This window comes from Bos indicus, chromosome 17 (assembly GCF_029378745.1).
Source record: "Bos indicus isolate NIAB-ARS_2022 breed Sahiwal x Tharparkar chromosome 17, NIAB-ARS_B.indTharparkar_mat_pri_1.0, whole genome shotgun sequence".
NCBI lineage: Eukaryota > Metazoa > Chordata > Mammalia > Artiodactyla > Bovidae > Bos > Bos indicus.
The window spans coordinates 6,194,275-6,214,993 of NC_091776.1; the positions used below are offsets into that span (position 1 = coordinate 6,194,275).

A 20,719-nucleotide genomic window follows, 5' to 3' on the forward strand; every position below is an offset into this window, starting at 1 on the left:
CATGGCCTAGGCCTTCCCAATGGCCACGCCCTCTTCTTGGCTGCATGGACTGCAGAATGCCCCCCTCCCCCAGCCTCCACGAAGCCCTGCAGGCCTCCTCACAAGCCTGAGGACCTCACTGTGAGGAACACTGGGGTCTGTCGTCCCCCTTTGGTTCTGGCCTCGACAGTCTCACAGTGTGGGATCGCAGTACCACACTTGTCCAAAAGGGGGCACCACCTCGACACAGCATGCTCTCCAGCCCCAAAGCCCCCTCCAGGGCTCCACACTCTAAAAAGCAAATTAGCTCTATACTTATATTAATTCGATAATTTCAAAGTTCACATATTGAGTTTACTTATGAGAGCTATCTATACAGCAAGGCCTCAGGGTAGAAATGGAATTATACTTCTCATGTGTGCTTAGACTGTCTAAGCTATCTGAAACTGGCACTGTGCATTATACATTGATAGTGTCCCTGCAAATGAGCTCCATCTTTCTAGAAAACAATCTGGCAACATGTAACAGAAGCTATCAAGTTGTTCCTGCCCTTTGGCTTGTTAATCTCACTTTGGGGAAAATGCCTCAAGGAAACAACACAAAGATAATTTGTTTTAAAATGTTTACCCAGGCTATATTTTCAATAATGAAAAATAAAAATATTATTGACCCAAATGGTCAAGAATTAGAGAGTTATAATCACAATGTTACATCACCATATACTAATGCTATTAAAAATAAATACGAAGTGAATCATATCATTACATCTAATATATAAAGAAAAATAATTCGTTAAAAACTAAATATATTGACAAATAGACCCATAGTTAGAAATGAGTTTGAAGATATAATGAGATTGTAAGGTTAATTAGTTCTTCTTTCCTATAAATTGATCTAATTTCATAATATAAGTAAAAATAAAAACAAAGTAATTTTGTTCTTATGTCTAAAAAAAGGACCAAACGCTGAGTTAAAACAGTAATTAACAGAAACTCCTACCCAGTATAAATTTTCATATAGGCATATGTGTTTATTCTATATGCATGCCTTTAAATATTTATAAAATATCTAAATGTATATATATAAATATAAAGCAAAACTATTTACACAATCACAAGCCACACTTTTCTCATGGGTTAATCTTCATTTATATTATTTATTCCAAGACACTCCTCTGCAAACAGACCTACTTTTGGTGGGAAGGGGGCCACAAAAAACCCACAAAAGAGAACTGAAATTTTTATACAGAATGTAAACTACACAGCAGCTTCTACACTGAAAGCTCTCTCTGTATCCCTTTACAGAAGCTCTTCTACACCACCTTCTGGGTTCATGGGCAGAGGAACATGAGAACAGAGCTGTGATACCCCACCAAGAAGGAAAAGGTTTGCTGGTCCTCTGGACAGGGCCCTTGACTCATTCCCCAGTCTGGCCTTGCGGCTTTACTGCCCGAAAGACTGCTGTGTTACAACCAGGGCCGTGAGTCACGGAAACACAAGCTCAGCAAAGTGCTGGCTCCGCCTGTGTTGCCACTCCTTAGCCTCCCTCTTGGTATCAGGACGCTCCCGGGCCACCTCCCTTTCCCTTTCAGGCAGACACACCCTTGACCTGCTTTTGCAAGTGGGTTCTTCAGGCCACGCCCCCGCCTGGTTCCCACCCTGACAGGGAATGCCCAGGAAGCTTCCTGGCCAGAGCACAACTGGCACAGAAACAGGCAGGAGCTTCTATTCCGATGGCCCACAGCAGCCGGCCAGGTAGGCTCTGAGCCCTTTCGGGTTCTGTCAGCTGATTCCCGATGTGACCTTGACTTTTTAATCTTTCCCTCATGTGCCCTCTTCTCACATCACTCCCACCAAACTCCAACATTCCCGGGCCCCCGATTTCTGCCTGCTGCCCAGTTTCACTCACCTACTGCGGATCCCTGCTGCTCACAGAGGCCTGACCCACTCCCCTGACTACCCTCTTACACTCTCAACCTTGCCTCCAACTCCCCAGCCCTGGCTCTTTCTCAGCCATACGTGCTTAGACTCAAGGATTCAGTTTACAGGAAGAAAACACAATTATGGGGCGAAGAGATCCAAGTAGGAAAATATACTTTACAAATATTTCCTTTACTAAACAAGTTCACTTTGTTAGGCAGCTTCCCTTGTGACTCAGCTGGTAAAGAATCTGCCTGCAATGTGAGAGACCTAGGTTCGATCCCTGGGTTGGGAAGATCCGCTGGAGAAGGGAATGGCTACCCACTCGAGTATTCTGGCCTGGAGAATTCCATGGACTATATAGTCCATGGGGGTGCAAAGAGTTGGACACGACTGAGCAACTTTCACTTCACTTTCACGTTTGTTAGGCCAAATACCACTGAACAAACCTAATCAACCCCTGATAAAGCCCATGCTCACTATATAAGTCAGCTAAGATCAAAGGCTTCCTTGGTGGCTCAGACAGTAAAGTGTCTGCCTACAATGCTGGAGACCCGGGTTCGATCCCTGGGTCAGGAAGATCCCTGGAGAAGGAAATAGCAACCCACTCCAGTATTCTTGCCTAGAGAATCCCATGGACAGAGGAGCCTGGTAGGCTACAGTCTATGGGGTTGCAAAGAGTCGGACACGACTGAGCGACTTCACTTTCTTTCTTTTCTTAAGATGAAATACAGCACTGTAAATGGTTTTCCAATTACAGCCAGGCATGTGTTGATCTACCAACTGTAACATATACAAGATTTTGTATATACACTATATATACACACATGCATACATATAAATATGGAGTCATTTGTATATTTGCATAAATTTTACATTTATGTGCAAATTCACATATATTAAATTTACATATCTGTAAATTTACACATATAAATTTAATATATATGTTATATATATTACATGTCTAATGTAAATATAATAAAAATATATATGTAAATTTATATACATAAGGATATAAATAAAAAAGGATCAAAAGCCCAAATCATGTATCACGATTCTAAAAAGAAACAAATACACAAAACATCAGTGTGAGCAATGGTATACAGATTATCATCTGACCAACACGGCTAAATTTTTAACCTAACTTCAAAGTTATTTGACCTGTAACTATGAGGATTATTAGAGCTCAAAAAGATGAACAAATAGCATATTTCTTCCATTAAGGAATATCAGCTACTCCTATCCTTAGCTTTAATGATGGCTCCTATGACTCAGCGAAAATGGGTCTGAATTTCAAACATGCACAAATTCTAAATAGGAAGCTCAAATGCTTTCAGAATGAAAGATATACATAAATCACACAATCTCACCACATGGCAACAAACTCTTCATGATAAAAATGAACGTTTCTCTGACAGAAGATTAGCTTTGACTCCACCTTACCATTATTCTTTGTCTTATATACACTCAGGTAACAATAGATGACTATTTATGCTACTTTGGTTAGAGCCTCGTTATTTCAAGAAAGTCACATGAATACAATCCATACTTCCAAACCCTTTGGAATGCTAATTTAAAGTGGCATTGTGGAAGAAAAAAAAAACAAGTTACCAAGCAACATTTTCCATCACATAGAAGGAGGCCAGGATTTAGTGATCTTAAAGCCAAATTCCATTTAATGTTCCAAATTAACTACAACAGAAGCAAATTTCCATTCAGTCCTTGTTTATTGCTTAGCAGCTGTGTCCTGCAATTTAGGGTATTTCGTACACACCTATTCTCATGGGAGATCTTTACACAATCATTTCTTCTTATATTAAGGTAACAGCCTAATAATAAATGTGTACTTGCAGAACCTGGTTAATGTCGGCTTCAATTCCGAACTATAGAGATGTATCTAAATCTAGAATTAAACAGGATAAAGCAGAAACTATATCTACATGCCACACCTCCTTGGGACCAGAGTAGTATGCTGCTGCTGCTGCTAAGTCGCTTCAGTCGTGTCCAACTCTGTGCGACCCCATAGACGGCAGCCCACCAGGCTCCCCCGTCCCTGGGATTCTCCAGGCAAGAACACTGGAGTGGGTTGCCATTGCCTTCTCCAATGCATGAAAGTGAAAAGTGAAAGTGCAGTCGCTTCAGTCGTGTCCGACTCTGTGCGACCCCATAGACGGCAGCCTACCAGGCTCCCCCGTCCATGGGATTTTCCAGGCAAGAGCACTGGAGTGGGGTACCATTGCCTTCTCCGCCCGAGTAGTATAGTAATCACTATAATACAGAAACACAGTAGGAGCATCAACCAATAAGATAATATGTAAACTAACCCTTAAGTTAGGTATACATAATTTTTTTTCCTAAAGTTTCAGTATTAGAGAGTTAAGAGTAATGATCTGTGTAATAATACTCCAGAGACCCCTGTAATTCCAAGCACAGCAAAAACAGACTTATCACCAAGCATACAGTAGGCGAGCTTCTGAGATTTCAACATACTCAACAACGCTAGTCTAAGAGGCTCAATTCAATGCCTTGGCCCTCTGAGGATCGCAGCTTTTGTTCTGCTTTACCTTCTACTGTCAAGTCTAGAGCTACTTGAAAAGCTGAGGAGAGAGACATATAATTTTTAAATATTAACAAACATCGCTTTACTAAGAAAGATATTGAGAAGACTGATCACAGAGTTCTCTAACATTTTCTGGTCTTTCATCTCTTAAAGACTTCACGTAATTTCCCTCTGTTATTTAGTCTGTGACCAGGCACAGAACAGAAGAGTGAGAATGAACAGAGCAAGAGAATGAATTTCACAGGGAACAGACTGAAATTCCCTGGCGGTGAAATCAGGGAATGCTGATCTCAAAGCCATCTTCACTGTGATCTCTCTGCTTCTTCAATGGAGACAGGCCACTTGGTGCTCTGCACAGGTCACCCTATTTAGAACATATTATCTATTCTTCATTATTATAGGAAGACATTTCACTTAATCAAGCCAGATTCAGTTTTTTTCTCAGCCCCAGCCCCTCCAAGAAGAAAATGGCTACTAAATCCACCAGCATTTCTTTATCACCACTACATGATCTGAGCTCTGATACGCTCTTAGCTTAAAAAATTATATAACAGCTTATATTCTGGAGGCTGAGAGCAGTAAGGAGAAGCTCTGCACTATTAAGAAGCACACAGAAACGTGCATTTCTCATTTCTAATTGAGTTTGTTTAACCTCTGGTCTCTTGGTTTTAAGAGCAGACATCATTTAGTATATGACTAATAATGATTCAACACATGAAAGGAAAGGATAGAGAAAGAATAGAGCAAAGGCTATAAAGCTTTACAAATAAAAATGTGCCATTAGGAATAACTGAGAGGGGAGGGTGTTAGTTCATATGGCAATACAGTTGGGCAGTTCATTGTCTGATGGACCAATGCTTCTTATGTCCTGCTCTCTCTTCCATTCAGAAGAAGCAAAGGCAAGAGATAAAAACAATAATCTGCTGGACTATAACCTGTTCTTCTAGATGACTATAAACTAAGCATATTCTGACTCTTTCTCTTTCAAGTCTAAAGATCTTACCAGTAGCAAATTATAGCAAATGTTTTATACAGGTGTCTGTTTTTCAAGTCTCTTAACTCTTCTAAAGTTATATTTCATATTTCCTGTCTTTCAGTTCAATAATTTATTAAACATCTACATATGCCTACAATATTCTTGGCACTGGAGATTATGTGAACTACAAATAAATGGTTTCTGATCATGAGGAGCTTGTACTGAGACTGGGAAGAAGATATTACACTTGTACTTTTCATAAAAGGTGGTGGGTTTCACTGTGAAAGGACACTCAAGATGCTGTCAGAGCACAGAGTGGGAACACAAAAGCGGGGAGAGAAGGTTTCCTGGGGGAAATGATGTTCTAAATGGGGCTTGTGGAAGGCACCAACCAGGGGGAGGTATATTCCAGGCAGAAAGAAGAGGAACTGCCTGGGGCAGAGAGGCATGGGAAGGTGTGATGCCAGGAGAAGGGATGGCTAGGAACTCCAAGTGATTTTGCATTTTTGGAGATTAAATGAGAGATGAGGAGTGAAAGAGGCCATGGCATAAAGAACCCTATCTCCCAGCCTGGCATGTAGGTGGCCAGAAGCCACTGAAGTGTCCAATTACAGGAATGCGCTGGACAGACCTGGGTCTTAGATTCATTGCTACCATGGCAGAAAACGACATGTCAGAAGATGACAGGATGTACAGGCCAGAGGCTACTTCCTGCAGCCTGGATTCTCCAGTGTCCACTACTCTGGGATGTCCACTCTAGAACTATCCTGAGGATGCCCTGAGGTCACTGGAGCCTGGAACCAGTTAGGAAACTCAAGTGCACCAGTGGCACTCAAGGTCCCTCCTTTGGTGACCCCTGTGATCACGGACAGCCTTGGATAATGGGTGGTTGTGTAACTAGCGGTCCCTGACAGATTGGAAAGTGTTGGTGGGTAAGTGGATACCCCTGAGGTAGAAGCTCCTAGTCAACAGGAGAACAGAATCTGTCAACTATATGCTAGTTATGCTGAATTTGTACTCAAGTATCCTAACAAACAGAACTTTGGACACCACTGACTTTTGTTGCCCTCATCTTCCCTAATCGAACATCTGAAGAAGCATGGTACTTGCTGGCTAATGGAACACTCCAGTAAACAGAATGCAGTCACACCATTCTATCTCTATCACATTTCCTCCCAGCCTTACAGGTTTCCTTGGGTTGCCTCAGGGGAACCTGGGGGCTACATCACACTAGTCACAGGAGGTTATGTCAGATTGTAGCTCATTTCCCAGTCCTCTGCAACTGCTCTTCATCTGAATGAGTCTCCAGCCTGAACAACTCACAGCAAAGCGTTAGCATGAAACTCCAAAAACAATAAATAGACAGCATTTATTTTTATCAACTGAAGGTCTCATTCCTTATCTCAAACTTAGCACCACAGCTCTGCCTTGCCTTGATTTCCTCACCATTTTTTTTAAACCACTGAAAAAAGCCAAAGCTGATCATTTGCTCCTAATACCCCTCCCTTCAGAAAGGAAAAAATATATATATCCTTATCCTTTCGGTCATCAAAACCTCCTTTTCCCACAGTCAAGCTAACAAAATCTCACTTCCTGGATTCCACAGGCCATTTCCATCCATAATAGTCCCTTCCTTACTTCCTATGATCAATATTTTTCATTTTATAATAATGTATCTCATGTTGCCATCCAAACTAGCTTAACTGTTCTTTAAAAGCCCAGACTGGTGGTCGACAATACAGTGTGGGAGTAGGTCGACAAGATGGTAGAGTACATCTCTCCCCATGGATGCATTGGGAATGAATTTCTCACTGAGCAGAAGTCCCTGACCACCCTAAAGGAATATACCGATCCATGCAAACTCGGTAGGACAAACGAAGGAAGGAGGAGGATGAGAGAGAGCAGGACCAATCTGCAGCCAGGGATGGGGGAGCTGAAGCAGGGGGGAGATCCCTGAATCCAGGACATTCCGTTGGAACAGAAGGGAAGCATTTGAAGCTATCAGAGAGTAAGGCAGCCAATCTGTGTTAGTATCAGTGGAGTGAGAATCACACAGCTGATCCACGCCACGGCCCTACATACCCTGGACAGGGATGGGAATCCACCGGAAGGAGCAGCGGGTGTGAGCTGGAGAGTGGGGATTGGAGGGCAATCCGGGGGCAAGGGCTGCTGTTGACTGCGGGGAGACAGCCGGAAGGGATGGGAGAAAAGAAATCCACGGCGGGGAGTGCCTTTGGAGGAACGCCGGGCAGCCATGAAGATAAAGCGCTACTGCTGAGTCACACACAGGGGGAGGAGCCATCACTGACGCCTCTCTCTCCACACAGGCCTGACAGTGGTCAGCACGCAGCTGACCAATGGAGAAAGACTCCAGAGAGCGTAGTCCTTTGAGTGCCTGCTGGGCTCAGCAACAGAGAAGGACCCCAGCCAAGGCTGCCCTTTGAGTGCCTGCTGGGCTCAGCAACAGAGAAGGACCCCAGCCAGGGCTGCCCTTTGAGTGCCTGCTGGGCTGAGCCACATAGAAGGACCAGCCAGAGAGGTCCTTTGAGCAGCAGCTGCCAGGAACTAGAATAGAACCATATCTCCTGCATCTGTGGCCAATGGCTTCCCTGCACACCTGACACGGCCAGGGTCCACACGATCCAGGCCGCCACCCCACCTCTATGCCTGACACACACCAGGCAGACCGAAGTCCCCTAGGGCAGCCTCAGGAGCAGACTCCTGTGGATGACCCACATTGAGGAAGGGATAAAACCATGATGGAGGTCCAGGGGTGGACTGCCTAAGGAAGAGGATCAAAATCTTCCCACTAGCTGTACAAGTTACAGATTAAATCCACATGATCGACTAGGTAGACTCTGTGTCGATGGAATATATAAAAGAACAATGACTGTTCCCACTAAAGAAAACGCTCTAGCTCTGGCAGCTGTGGACAATGGAGGCAAGCACATGCAGGAGCAGGGCCAGAGTAGGGTCGGACTGGAGTCTGAGCTGACCCCACAGAAGGTCCAGAGATTAGCCCTCTCCAGTACTAAGGCTTCCTAGCGAGGCAGACGTGGACTGCGACTCGCAGCAGAGGAAAGAACACTGACAGCTGAGATCCAAGAGAACATTATTCTTACTTTGATTCATTCTGCAGTTGATTCTAGATGTTCTTCACTTTCTTTTCCTCTGTATTTGTTCTTTTTATTATTATAATCTCTATCTAGGCTGTTGGAAACTTTTTAATAACACTTTTTAAATTTCTTTTGTATATTTCTACTTTGGCTTTCTATGGATTTGTGTGGGGTTTTTGGGGGGTTCTTTTCTTATGGTTGCTTGTTGTTCAATTGCTAAGTTGTGTCCAACTCTTTGTGACCCCATGGACTGTAGCCCACCAGGCTCCTCTGTCCATGGGATTTCCCAGGCAAGAATACTGGAGTGGGTTGCCATTTCCTTCTCCAGGGGATCTTCCTGACCCAGAGATTGAACCTCCATCTCCTGCTTGGCAGATGGATTCTCTAACACTGAGCCACCCGGGAAGCCCTTTCTGATTGTGAGTGAAGTGAATGAAGTCACTCAGTCGTGTCCGACTCTTTGTGACCCCATGGACTGTAGCCTACCAGGCTCCTCCGTCCATGGAATTTTCCAGGCAAGAGAACTGGAGTGGGTTGCCATTTCCTTCTCCAGGGGATCTTCCCAACCCAGGGATTAAACCCAAGTCTCCCGCATCACAGGCAGACGCTTTACCGTCTGAGCCACACTTAAGCACACACTTAAGCCACACTTACCGTCTGAGCCACACTGAAGCACACTTAATATATGTAGACCTTCTTTTACATATTTCTATTTAACTTTGCTTTCCTATTTTTTTTCCTTTTTTCCACCGTGTTTGTCTGTTTGCTATCTTTGCTTTGTTCCTCAGTTGGCACTCTCCTTTGGTCTCGTTTTCTGTTTTCTGTTTTAGTTAGTTTTGTTTTGTTGTTGTTAATTTTATTTTCAATTGGTTGATATCATTTTTGGTTTCCTTGACTCACCTGATCACCCTCTTGTACTCTGTTTTCTTTAGACTGTTTTGCTTTCCTTTGTGTGTGTGTCTGTGCATGTTCATTTGTTTTTGTTTCTATTTGTCTCAATTTGCTTTTATCATTTGTTTCAGCTTCATTTTTCTGTTTCTTTGGGAAGGGTTTTTGGTGTTTAGTTGGTTTTGGGGGGTTTCTTTTTGATTTGTTTTTTTTTGGGGGGGGGTCTTCTCAGGGTTTTTTTGGTTTGTTTGTTTGTTTGCTTGTTTATTTTAATACCCTTTATTGCCAAATCAGTTTGTGGGATCTTGGTTCCAGAAGTCGGGTCTGAGTCTCTGGAGGGGATGTCTGAGTCCAGGACACTAGACCACCCAAGAACTCCTGACCCCAGGGAGTATTAATCAGTGAGCACTCCCCTGAAGACCCCCACCTGAATCCAAGACCCAGCACCACCCAACTGCCTGCAGCACCCAGCGCGGGACGCCTCACCCGAACAACAAGCAAGACAAGAACATGAACATAAGCAGAGAGGCTGCCCACAGACACCCCAAAACACACCACCTCAAACAACCTTGTCCATCTGAGGGAAAAACTCACCCCCTCCCACTAGAACACGAGCACAAGTCCCTTCCAACATGAAGCCGACACAAGCCACTGGACCAACCTCATCCCCCAGGGGCAGAGACCAAAAGCAAGAGGAACTATGACCCCACAGCCTGGGGAAAGGAAACCCAAAACAGTCAGACAAAATGAAAAGACAGAGAAATACTACGCAGATGAAGAACAAAAACTCACAAGACAAAATATACAAAGAGAAAATAGGCAAACTACCTGAAAAAGAATTCAGAGTAATGATAGTAAAGATACAAAATCTCAGTAACACAAGGCAGAAAATGTAAGAATCATATAATACATTTATAAAGGATCTAAAAGAAACAGAGAATAAACAAACAGTGACAAACAACACAATTACTGAATTTACAAATATTCTAGAAGAAATCAATAGCAGAATAATTGAGGCTGAAGAATCGATAAGTGAGCTGGAAGAGAGAATAGTAGAAATAACTGCTGAAGAGCAGAATAAAGAAAAAAGAAGGAAAAAAACTTGAGGATAATCACAGAGATCTCTGGGGTAATATTAACTGTGGCAACATTTGAATTACAGGAGTTCCAGAAGAAAAAGAGAAAAGTAGAGGGTCTGAGAAAATTTTTAATGAAATTATAGTCAAAAACTTCCTATCATGGAAAAGGAAATAATCAAGCCCAAGAAGAACAGAGAATCCCATACAGAATAAACCCAAGGAGAAACATGCTAAGACACATATAAATCAAACTAACAAAATTAAACACAAAGAAAAAATATTAAAAGCAGCAAGGGAAAAGCAACAAGTAACATACAAGGGAAACCCCATAAAATTAACAGTTGACGTTTCAGAAGAAAGTCTGCAGGCCAGTAGGGAGTGACAGGATATATGTGAAGTAATGAAAGGGAAAAACTCAACCAAAATTATTCTGTCCAGCAAGGATCTCATTCAAAATCGAAGAAGAAATCAAACACTTTACAGAAAAGCTAAGTTAAGAGAATTCAGCACCGCTAAACCAGCTTTACAACAAATGCTAAAGGGACTTCGCTAGGCAGGAAACACAAGAAAAGGAAGACTTCCAAAAACAAACCCCAAACATTAAGAAAATGTCAACAGGAACATATATATCAATAATGTAAATTTAAATTTAAATAGATTAAATGCTCCAACCAAATGACACAGAACGGTTGAATGGATACAAAAACAAGACTCATATATATGCTGTCTACAAGAGACCTACTTCAGACGGAGAGACGCACACAGACGAAGAGTGAGGGGATGGAAAAAGATATTCCAAGCAATTGGAAATCAAAAGAAAGCCAGAGTATCAATCCTCATATCAGACAAAACAGACTTTAAAATAAAGAATACTACAAGAGACAAAAAAAGACACTACCTATCAATCAAAGAATCAATCCAAGAAGACATAACTGCAAATATTTATGCATCCAACATAGAAGCACCTCGATACATAAGACAAACACTAACAGACATAAAAGAGGGAATCAAAAATAGTAGGGGATTTTACACAACAATAGTAGGGCATTTTAATACCCTGCTTATACTAATGGGCAGAAAATTAATAAGGAAACACAAGTCTAAAATGACATATTAGGATAGATGGACCTAACATATCTTTAGCACATTCCACCAAATACAGCAGAATACACTTTGTTCTCAAGTGCATACAGAACATTCTCCAGGATAGATCACAACTTGGGTCACAAATCAAGACTTGGTAAATTTAAGAAAACTGAAATCATATCAAGCATCTTTTCTGGCCACAACACTATGAGATTAGATATCAATTACAGGGGAAAATCTGTAAAAAACACAAACATATGGAGGTTAAACAATATGCTTCTGAATAACCAAGAGGTCACTGAAGAAATCAAAGAGGAAATAAAAAAATACCTGGGAACAAATGACAATGAAAACACAATGACCCAAAACCTATAGAATGCAGCAAAAGCAGTTCTAAGAGGGAAGTCTATAGCAATACAGTCCTACCTCAAGAAACAAGAAAAACATCAAATAGACAATCTAACATTATACCTAAAGCAACTAGAAAAAGAAGAACAACCAAAAAAACCCCAAAGTTAGGAAAGAAATTATAAATGTCAGAGCAGAAATAAATGAAAAAGAAATGAAAGGAACAATATAAAAAATCAATAAAATCACAAACTGGTTCTTTGAGAAGAAAAAAAAATTGACAAACCATTAGCCAAACTCATCAAGTAAAAAAATAAGGGGACTCAAATCAACAAAATTATAAATGAAAAAAGAAAGGTTACAACAGACAATGCAGAAATACAAAGGGTCATAAGAGACTACTGCAAGCAACTATATGCCAATAAAATGAACAACCTGGAAGAAACGGACAAATTCTTAGAAAAGTACAATCTTCCAAGGTTGAAAAAGGAAAATAGAAACTATGAACAAACCAGTCACAAGCACTGAATTCAAAACTGTGATCAAAAATCTCCCCCCACCAAAAAAAAAAAAAAAAAAAAAACCCCAGGGTCAAATGGCTTCACAGGTGAATTCTATCAAAATGTTTAGAAAAGAGCTAACACCTGTCCTTCCCAAACTCTTCCAAAAAATTGTAGATGGAGAAACACTTCCAAATTCATTCCATGAGGTCACTGGCACCCTGATACCAAAACCAGACAAAGATATCACAGAAAAGGAAAATTATCAGCCAGTATCACTGATGAACACAAATGCAAAAAAGCCTCAAAAAAATACTAGTGAACAGAATCCAGCAACACATACACCATGATCAAATGGGGTTTATCCCAGGGATGCAAGTATTCCTCAATGTATGCAAATCAATGTGACACACCATACCAAGAAATTGAAACATGAAAATCATATGATAATCTCAAAAGATGCAGAAAAAACTTTTGACAAAATTAAACACCAATTTATGATTTTTAAAAAAACCTCTTCAGAAAATGGGTAGAGAAGAAACCTACCTCAACATAAGAAAGGCTATGCAGGACAACCCACAACAATCATTTTTCCTATATGTGCATGCTAAGTCGCTTCAGTCATGTCTGACTCTTTGAAACCCAGTGAACTGTAGCTCACCAGGCTCCTCTATCCATGGTATTCTCCAGGCAAGAACACTCAAGTGGGTTGCCATGCCCTCCTCTAGGGATCTTCCCAACCCAGGAATCAAGCCTGCATCTCTCTCTCTCACATCTCCTGCATTGGAAGGTGGGTTCTTTACCACCAGTGCCACCTGGGGTGAAAAAATGAAAGCATTTTCTCTAAGATCAGAAGCAAGACAAGGATGCCCACTCTCCCCACTATTATTCAACACAGTTTTTGAAGTCCTAGCCGTGTTGATCAGAGAAGAAAAAGAAATAAAAGGAATACAGATTAGAAAAGAAATAAAACTCTGTTTGCAGATGAACTAACAATAGACACAGAAAATCCTTAAGATACTATCAGAAAATTACTAGAGCCCATCAATGAATTTAGTAAAGTCACAGGATACAAAATCAATACACAGAAAACCTTTGTATTCCTCTACACTAACAACAAGAAATCAGAAAGAGAGATTAAGGAATCAATCCCATTCACCATTGCAACAAAAAGAATAAAATACCTAGGAATAAACCTAATTAAGGACACAAAAGATCTGTATACAGAAAGCTATAAGACATTCATGAAAGAAATCAAAGATGACAGAAACAGATGGAGAAAGATACCATGTTCATTAGATTGAAAGAATCAATATTGTGAAAATGATTAAACTACCCCAAACAATCTACAGGTTCAATACAACCCCTATCAAGTTACCAATGGCATTTTTCACAGAACCAAAACAAAAAAAAAATCACAATTTTTATGGAAACACAAAAGATCCTGAAAAGCCAAAGCAATCTTGAGAAACAAAACTAGAGCTGGAGGAATCAACCTTTCTGACTTCACATTATACTACAAAGCTACAATCATCAAGACAGGATGGTACTGGCACAAAAGAGAAATACAGATCAATGGAATAAGACAGAAAGCCCAGAGATTAACCCAAGCACCTGTGGGTACCTTATCTTTGACAAAGATGGCAAGAAAATATAATGGAGAAAAGACAATCTCTTCAATAAGTGGTACTGGGAAAATTGGACACTTACGTGTAAAAGAACAAAATTAGAACACTTCCTAACACTATTCACTAAAATAAACTCAAAATGGATTAAAGACCTAACTGTAAGATCAGAAAGTATAAAACTCTTAGAGGAAAATGGGCAGTACACTCGTTGACATAAGTTGCAGCAAGATTCTCTATGACTCACCTCCTAGAGTAATGGAAATAAAAACAAAAATAAACAAATGGGACCTAATTAAACATGGAAGCTTTTGCATAGCAAAGAAAGCCATAAACAAGATGAAAAGACAACCTTCAGAATGGGAGAAAATAATTGTAAACGAAGCAACTGACAAACGATTAATCTCTACAAGCAACTCATGCAGCTTAATATCAGAAAAACAAAGAACCCAATCAAAAAATGAGCAGAAGACCTAAAAAGACATCCAAAGAAGACATACAGATAGCCATAAACACACACACAAAAAAAATGCTCAACATTAATTATGAGAGAAATGCAAATCAAAACTACAATGAGCTATCACCTCACACCAATCTGAATGGCTAGCATCAAAAAAATCTACAAACAATAAATGCTGGAGAGGATGTGGAGAAAAGGGAACCCCCACATGCACTGGAATGTGAATTAATCACTATGGAGAAGAGCATGGAAATTACTTTAAAAAATAAAACTAGGAATAAAACTACTATATGATCCAAGGATCCCAATACTGGGCATATACCCTAAGAAAACCATAATTCAAAAAGACACAGGTACCCCAAATGGTCATTTCAGCGCTATTTACAATAGCCAGGACACGGAAGCAACCTAGATGTCCATCAACAGATGAATGGATAAAGAAGTAGTGCTATACACACACACACACACACACACACACACACACAATGGAGTATTACTCAGCCATAAAAAGGAACTAATCTGAGTCAGTTCTAGTGAGGTGGATGAACCTAAAGCCTATTGCAGAGAATGAAGTAAGTCAGAAAGAGAAAAACAAATAGCATATATTAATGCATACATATGGAATATAGAAAAATTGTACTGATGAACCTATTTGCAGGGCAGGAAAAGAGATGCAGTCATAGAGAAGAGACTTGTAGACACGGTAAAGCGGAAGGAAAGGGTGGGAAGAACTGAGAGAGTAGCACTGAAACATATCCGTTACCATATGTGAAACAGACAGCTAGTAGGAAGCTCCTATGTAACACAGGGAGCGCGACCCAGTGCTCCGTGACCATCTAAATGTGGGGAGGGGTGAGGGGTGGCAGGGAGGCCAAGAGGAAGGGGACATGTGTAAACTTATGGCTGATTCACGTTGTTGTGCGGCCGAAAGCAATACAACGTTGTAAAACAATTAACCACCAGTTAATAAATTTAAAAGAAACGCCCAGACCAGGGCTTATACTTTGCTGTGTCCCACCTGTGATGCCCATAGTGAGGTAGCTGAAGTTTGGGCTCACTAAATCTCCATTTAACAATACAGTCAGTCCTCTGTATCTGTGGGTCCCACCTCTGCAAATTCAACCAATCACGGATGGAACATATTTGGAAAAAAATTTCAGAAAGTTCCAAAATGCGTAACTTGAATTTGCTGCACACTGGCAAGTATTTACATTGTATTTACAATTATTCACATAGTGTTTATATTGTATTAGTTATCATAAGTAATCTAGAGATGATTTGGAGGATGTGTAGATGTGCCTAGGTGATACGGAAAAATCATTTTGTATAAGGGACTTGAGCATCCCATATTTTGTTATCTGCTGGTATCTGGGAACCAATACCCCACAGATACCAAGCGATGACTATAATTACATTGATGTCTACATTAATTGATTTAACCAGTATTTTTATTTATAAAGGTAACAGTTGGCCCTCAAGAGCCTTGGGAAATAGAGAGAGAGTGAGGGCATTTTCCAGATTTATTTAAAAAGAAAGTCAAGACTAACGGTAAGAAATTTGGCCAAAGTTTAAAAAAATGGCTGAAACACAGTTGGACCAAGAGTGCACTCACTTTACAAAAGAAAACGTTTAATAACTAGACTCCAGTCCCTCTGACAAACTTTCCCTTACCCTCAACTCAGTACTCTTCTGCACTAAACGAAAGGGAGTTCCCTTGTAACTTAGTCAGTTAACCATATGCCTGCAATGCAGGAGACCAGGGTTGGATCCCTGGGTCAGGAAGACCCCCTGGAGAAGGAAATGGCAACCCACTCCAGTATTCTTACCTGGAGAATCCCATGGATAGAGGAGTCTGGCGGGCTACAGTCCAAGGGGTTGCAAGAGTTGGACACAACTTAGCGACGAAACGGGCGCCGCCAAACAAAAGGTGCTGTGCGTCAGCACTCAAGTGCAAAGCCAAGGGTAATTACGCAAATTATCTGGAAAACTCCTGGATTACTTTCTTCCCATTGCTAAAGCAGATGTGCCCTTAAGATCCAGGGCAAACCGATTAAGATTTTAACAGTTAAAAGTCAGAGAAAGGGAAATGCAGAAAAAGAATTTTAGAAGCTTTACACTGAATAGTGACAAGAAGCTACAAAGTGTTAATGACCCAGAAGCAGAATTGATTTTGTTTTTGATCTAAACTGTGTCCCTGTAACTGCTATAATCTACAGGCTCGGTGCTTTAACTTATGTGCTATTTCCAGCCACAGGAAGGAATTGGGTAGTCATTAAAAAACTGTCACATAAATAGCCACTTACCAGCTCACCTGGGGAGTGTAACGGTGGACAAGTAGTAAAGAATGCCAATTTTATTTATTTTTCCCCTTGTAAACTCGCTGAGGGAAGGGGCAAGCTGGTAAATTTCCTGACCATTCAACCCTTAATTATTCATATAAGTAGATCCAAGAAGAGTCACAGAGAAGTCAAAATGAATAATAATAATTTTAAAGAACCTTTTATAAACAGCTTTGTAATGAATTCAGATACTTCTAGCTACCTTCCTTCCTTAAATGACAGAGGGACCACAAGCCTGAAAAATGGTAGAGCACAGAGGTCCCATACTCTTCGAGTCATGGGACCAAGGTCTAAGTACTTGGATGGAAAGTCACTAGTCATATAACCTCAGGCAAGCTAACAATTTTCCATTCCCTCATCTGTAAAATGAGGAAGCTAAAACTAACTGCCTTACCAGTTTGTGAAGAAGATTAAATGACACAAGGCATCTGTGGTATTCAGGACAGCACTTGGCAAATACTTAATAAATATGTCTTTCAGTATTGTTAGAGTTTAAGGACTGAGTTAAAATTAGCAGGAGAAGGGGAAGAAAGAGGATGTACTCATGGTCAAGTATATTGCAAAGTGATAGACAAGTCACTTGAGGGCCAACTGCTGCTCCTCTAAAAATATCTGGGGAACATTCACGTCCTGTAATTGCTTTCATGAAAAGCAAGGTTTTAACCAGCTACCTATTCTAGGAAAGCAAGAAGAGAAATTTGCTTTTCTTCCTACCTAAAAAGGTTTCCTCCCTATGTTTCTGGAAGCCTAGTTACTTGTCACACAGGTAGGGACCCATGGATCAGCCCAATAGAAACCCCTAAGATGACCTAACCAGCAGAGAGGGTGAAACTCACACATTACCTGAGCCCAGTGGTTTTTAAATACAATCATGCATGTTTCTGGGTCAACTCCCTGCAGGCTCACCGCCCTCTGGATTTTGCTCTCTGTCGCAACGGATGACATCATAAGCCTTCATAAATCAAATGCTCCTAAGTCATATTTAATTTTCATGAAAATTTGGTAGGCAGCCACTAATTTTCAAGTATCACAGTAGAAATGTAACTTCTTCACGTTTCATTGTCACCTTCTGAAATCTGTAATGACAATAACAAAAAAAAACACACATTCCATTAAATTCATATATTAAATAGGATATGATTAAATTAAAATCAAAGCACAGACATTCTCAAAGTCCAGCACTGAGCAAAATATCTACAAAATAGACATTTAAGCTCAATCCAAAGCCTTTCTTATATTTTTCTCTCACTTTGCTACTAAAAATATAAAATGATGCTACCAAAGCTACATGAATAAATTAAAAAATTATTGAGTTTATTCTACTACCACCAACCACAACCCTCTAGATTATTATTCTAAACCATTCAAATCTAGTTTCAAGCAATAAAGTACGATTATCAATGTTGGTGGTGTTTAAAAACACCAAGAAACAGAAAAATCTTTAGTTAATAGTGACTAAAATAAATAGCTTGACATAACTCAGGGGAGTAATAGCACAGCACCCAGACTGCCGGGTCCAATAATAACAATTTTTTAAAATCAGTGACTGTCATAATGGAATTTAAAACATTCTCAGTCATTTCGTGGCTACCAACTAAGTTAAGGTTTCTAACTTCCCTGAAAAATAAATATAAAAATAGAATTCCAAGTAACCTTGACAAATCAGATAGAAACGATCCATCAAAAACAAGATAGTGCTTACTTAGTGTAAGTAAAGCACAGCACACTTATCAATGAAAAGTAGCAGTGTTATTTATCAATGAAAAATGAATTATGTAGATAAAATACAAAGAAAGTCAGATTCCAACAGAGTCAGTGAGGAGAAAAACGATACTGAAGTCAAAGAACATACAGATAATAGTATCCAGTTGTGTGGAGATAACTCTGACAAAAGCAGTAAGATATTAGTGTTATCTCCTCAGTTTCATCAGCCCAAAAAAGGACTGAGTACCTTACCTGTCTCCTGAAAAACCTGTGAGTCAAGAAGTAACAGTTGGAACTGGACACGGAACAACTGACTGGTTCAAAACTGGGAAAGGAGTATACATCAAGGCTATATATGGTTACCCTGCTTATTTGACTTATATGTCTAATACATCATACGAAATACCAGGCTGGATGAAGCACAAGCTGGAATCAAGATTGCTGGGAGAAATATCAATAACTTCAGATATGCAGATGAGACCACTATAAGGGTAGAAGTGAAGAGGAACTAAAAAGCCTCTTGATGAGGGTGAAAGAGGAGAGTGTGAAAAAGCTGGCTTGAAACTCAACACTCAAAAAACTATGATCATGGCATCTGGTCCCATCACTGCATGGCACGTGTAAGGGAGCAAAGTAGAAGCAGTGACAGATTTTATCTTCTTGGGTTCCAAAACCACTGCAGTCATGAAATTAAAAGACGCTCCTTGGAAGGAAAGCTATGACAAACCAAGACAGTGTATTAAAAAGTAGACATATCATTTTGCCAACAAAGGTCTGAATAGTCAAAGCTATGGTTTTTCCAGTAGTCATATATGGATGTGAGAGTTGGATCATAAAGAAGGCTGAGCACCAAAGAACTGATGCTTTTGAACTGTGGTGCTGGAGAAGACTCTTGACAGTCCTCTGAACTGCAAGGAGATTAAACCAGTCAATCCTAAAGGAAATCAACCCTGAATATTCATTGATGCTGAAGCTGAAACGCCAATACTTTGGCCACCTGATGCAAAGAGCCGACTCTCTGGAAAAGCCTCCGATGCTGAGAAAGATTGAAGGGAAAAGGAGAAGGGGGAAGCAGAGGATGAGATGGTTCGATAGCATCACCAACTCAATGCACATGAATTTGAACAAACTCCAGGAGATAGTGAAGGACAGGAAAGCCTGGTGTGCTGCAGTCCATGGGGTCGCAAAGAGTCAGACATGACAGAGCACTGAACAACAACAACAACAGTTCAAAATGTTATTATTATTTTTTTTTAGTGTACAGACTAGAGAGAGTACTGGGGAAAGGAGCTATAATTATCAGAGCACTGAAAAACAAAGTCCATGATAAAACTTCCAGATGTACAGTGACAACAGAGTTGGTTTTTTTTTTTAAGAGACTGTGTTCTTTCTTTCTTTTTTCAGTATTTATTTTGGTGGCTGCACTGGGCCTCAGTTGTGGCATGTGGGATTTTTAGTTGTGGAATATGCAAACTCTAAATGCAGCATGCAGGATCTAGTCCCCTGACCAGGGGTGGAACCCAGTTCCCTGGCATTGGGAGCTCAGGGTATTTGCCACTGGACTGCCAGTGAAGTCCCAAGCCACTATTTTCACCCGAGTAGTATGAAAGGTATTACAAGAAGAACACTGATCAAACTGATCAACTATTCCTCCTATAAACAATGAAATGTGAGAGGTGGACTTAAGATGATGATTCAGGTTAGACTTATGGGTCAAGTTCTTTGTGGGAAGCAGAGCAAAACACTGGAAGACAGTTAAAGGAATATGCAAAACAAGTATTGGGTTGATCAAAATGTTCATCCAGGTTTTTCCACAAGCTCTCATGGAACCAAATGAATGTTTTGGTTAACGCAATGTTTCTGCTGGTGGGTGTAGAAGACGCACCAGCCAACATTAAAAGAGCTTTAAAATAAATTTTAGTACATAAGAATAGAAAACCGGTAAGAATTAGTCATCTGAGGAAAGAAATGCTTTTTAAGGAGAATGTCAGAACAGGTATGCAGAAAGAGGGAGGCCTCTTGGAAGGAGGACTGTATATCTGGTACACCTGAAAGGAACAGTCAAATTCTATCTTCCGTGACTATGTTTTATTCTGTAAATTGGTGAATTCTTAATAAAACAAATGTGCTTTCAATGAGA

The 20,719-nt window shown here is 40.4% G+C and overlaps 1 protein-coding gene across 7 annotated transcripts in view; it reads right to left on the reverse strand.

Annotated features, from left to right (window-relative positions):
• The window catches only part of FHIP1A (FHF complex subunit HOOK interacting protein 1A), a 308,399-nt gene that overhangs the window by 102,044 nt on the left and 185,636 nt on the right, over positions 1 to 20,719 (reverse strand). For all 7 annotated transcript variants that reach the window (XM_070769004.1, XM_070769003.1, XM_070769002.1 and 4 more), the window contains one exon: positions 17,719 to 17,951. In XM_070769004.1, the coding sequence (XP_070625105.1) occupies positions 17,719 to 17,823 (105 nt within the window). In that variant the 5' untranslated portion in view covers positions 17,824 to 17,951. The remainder of the gene's footprint in view (positions 1 to 17,718; positions 17,952 to 20,719) is intronic.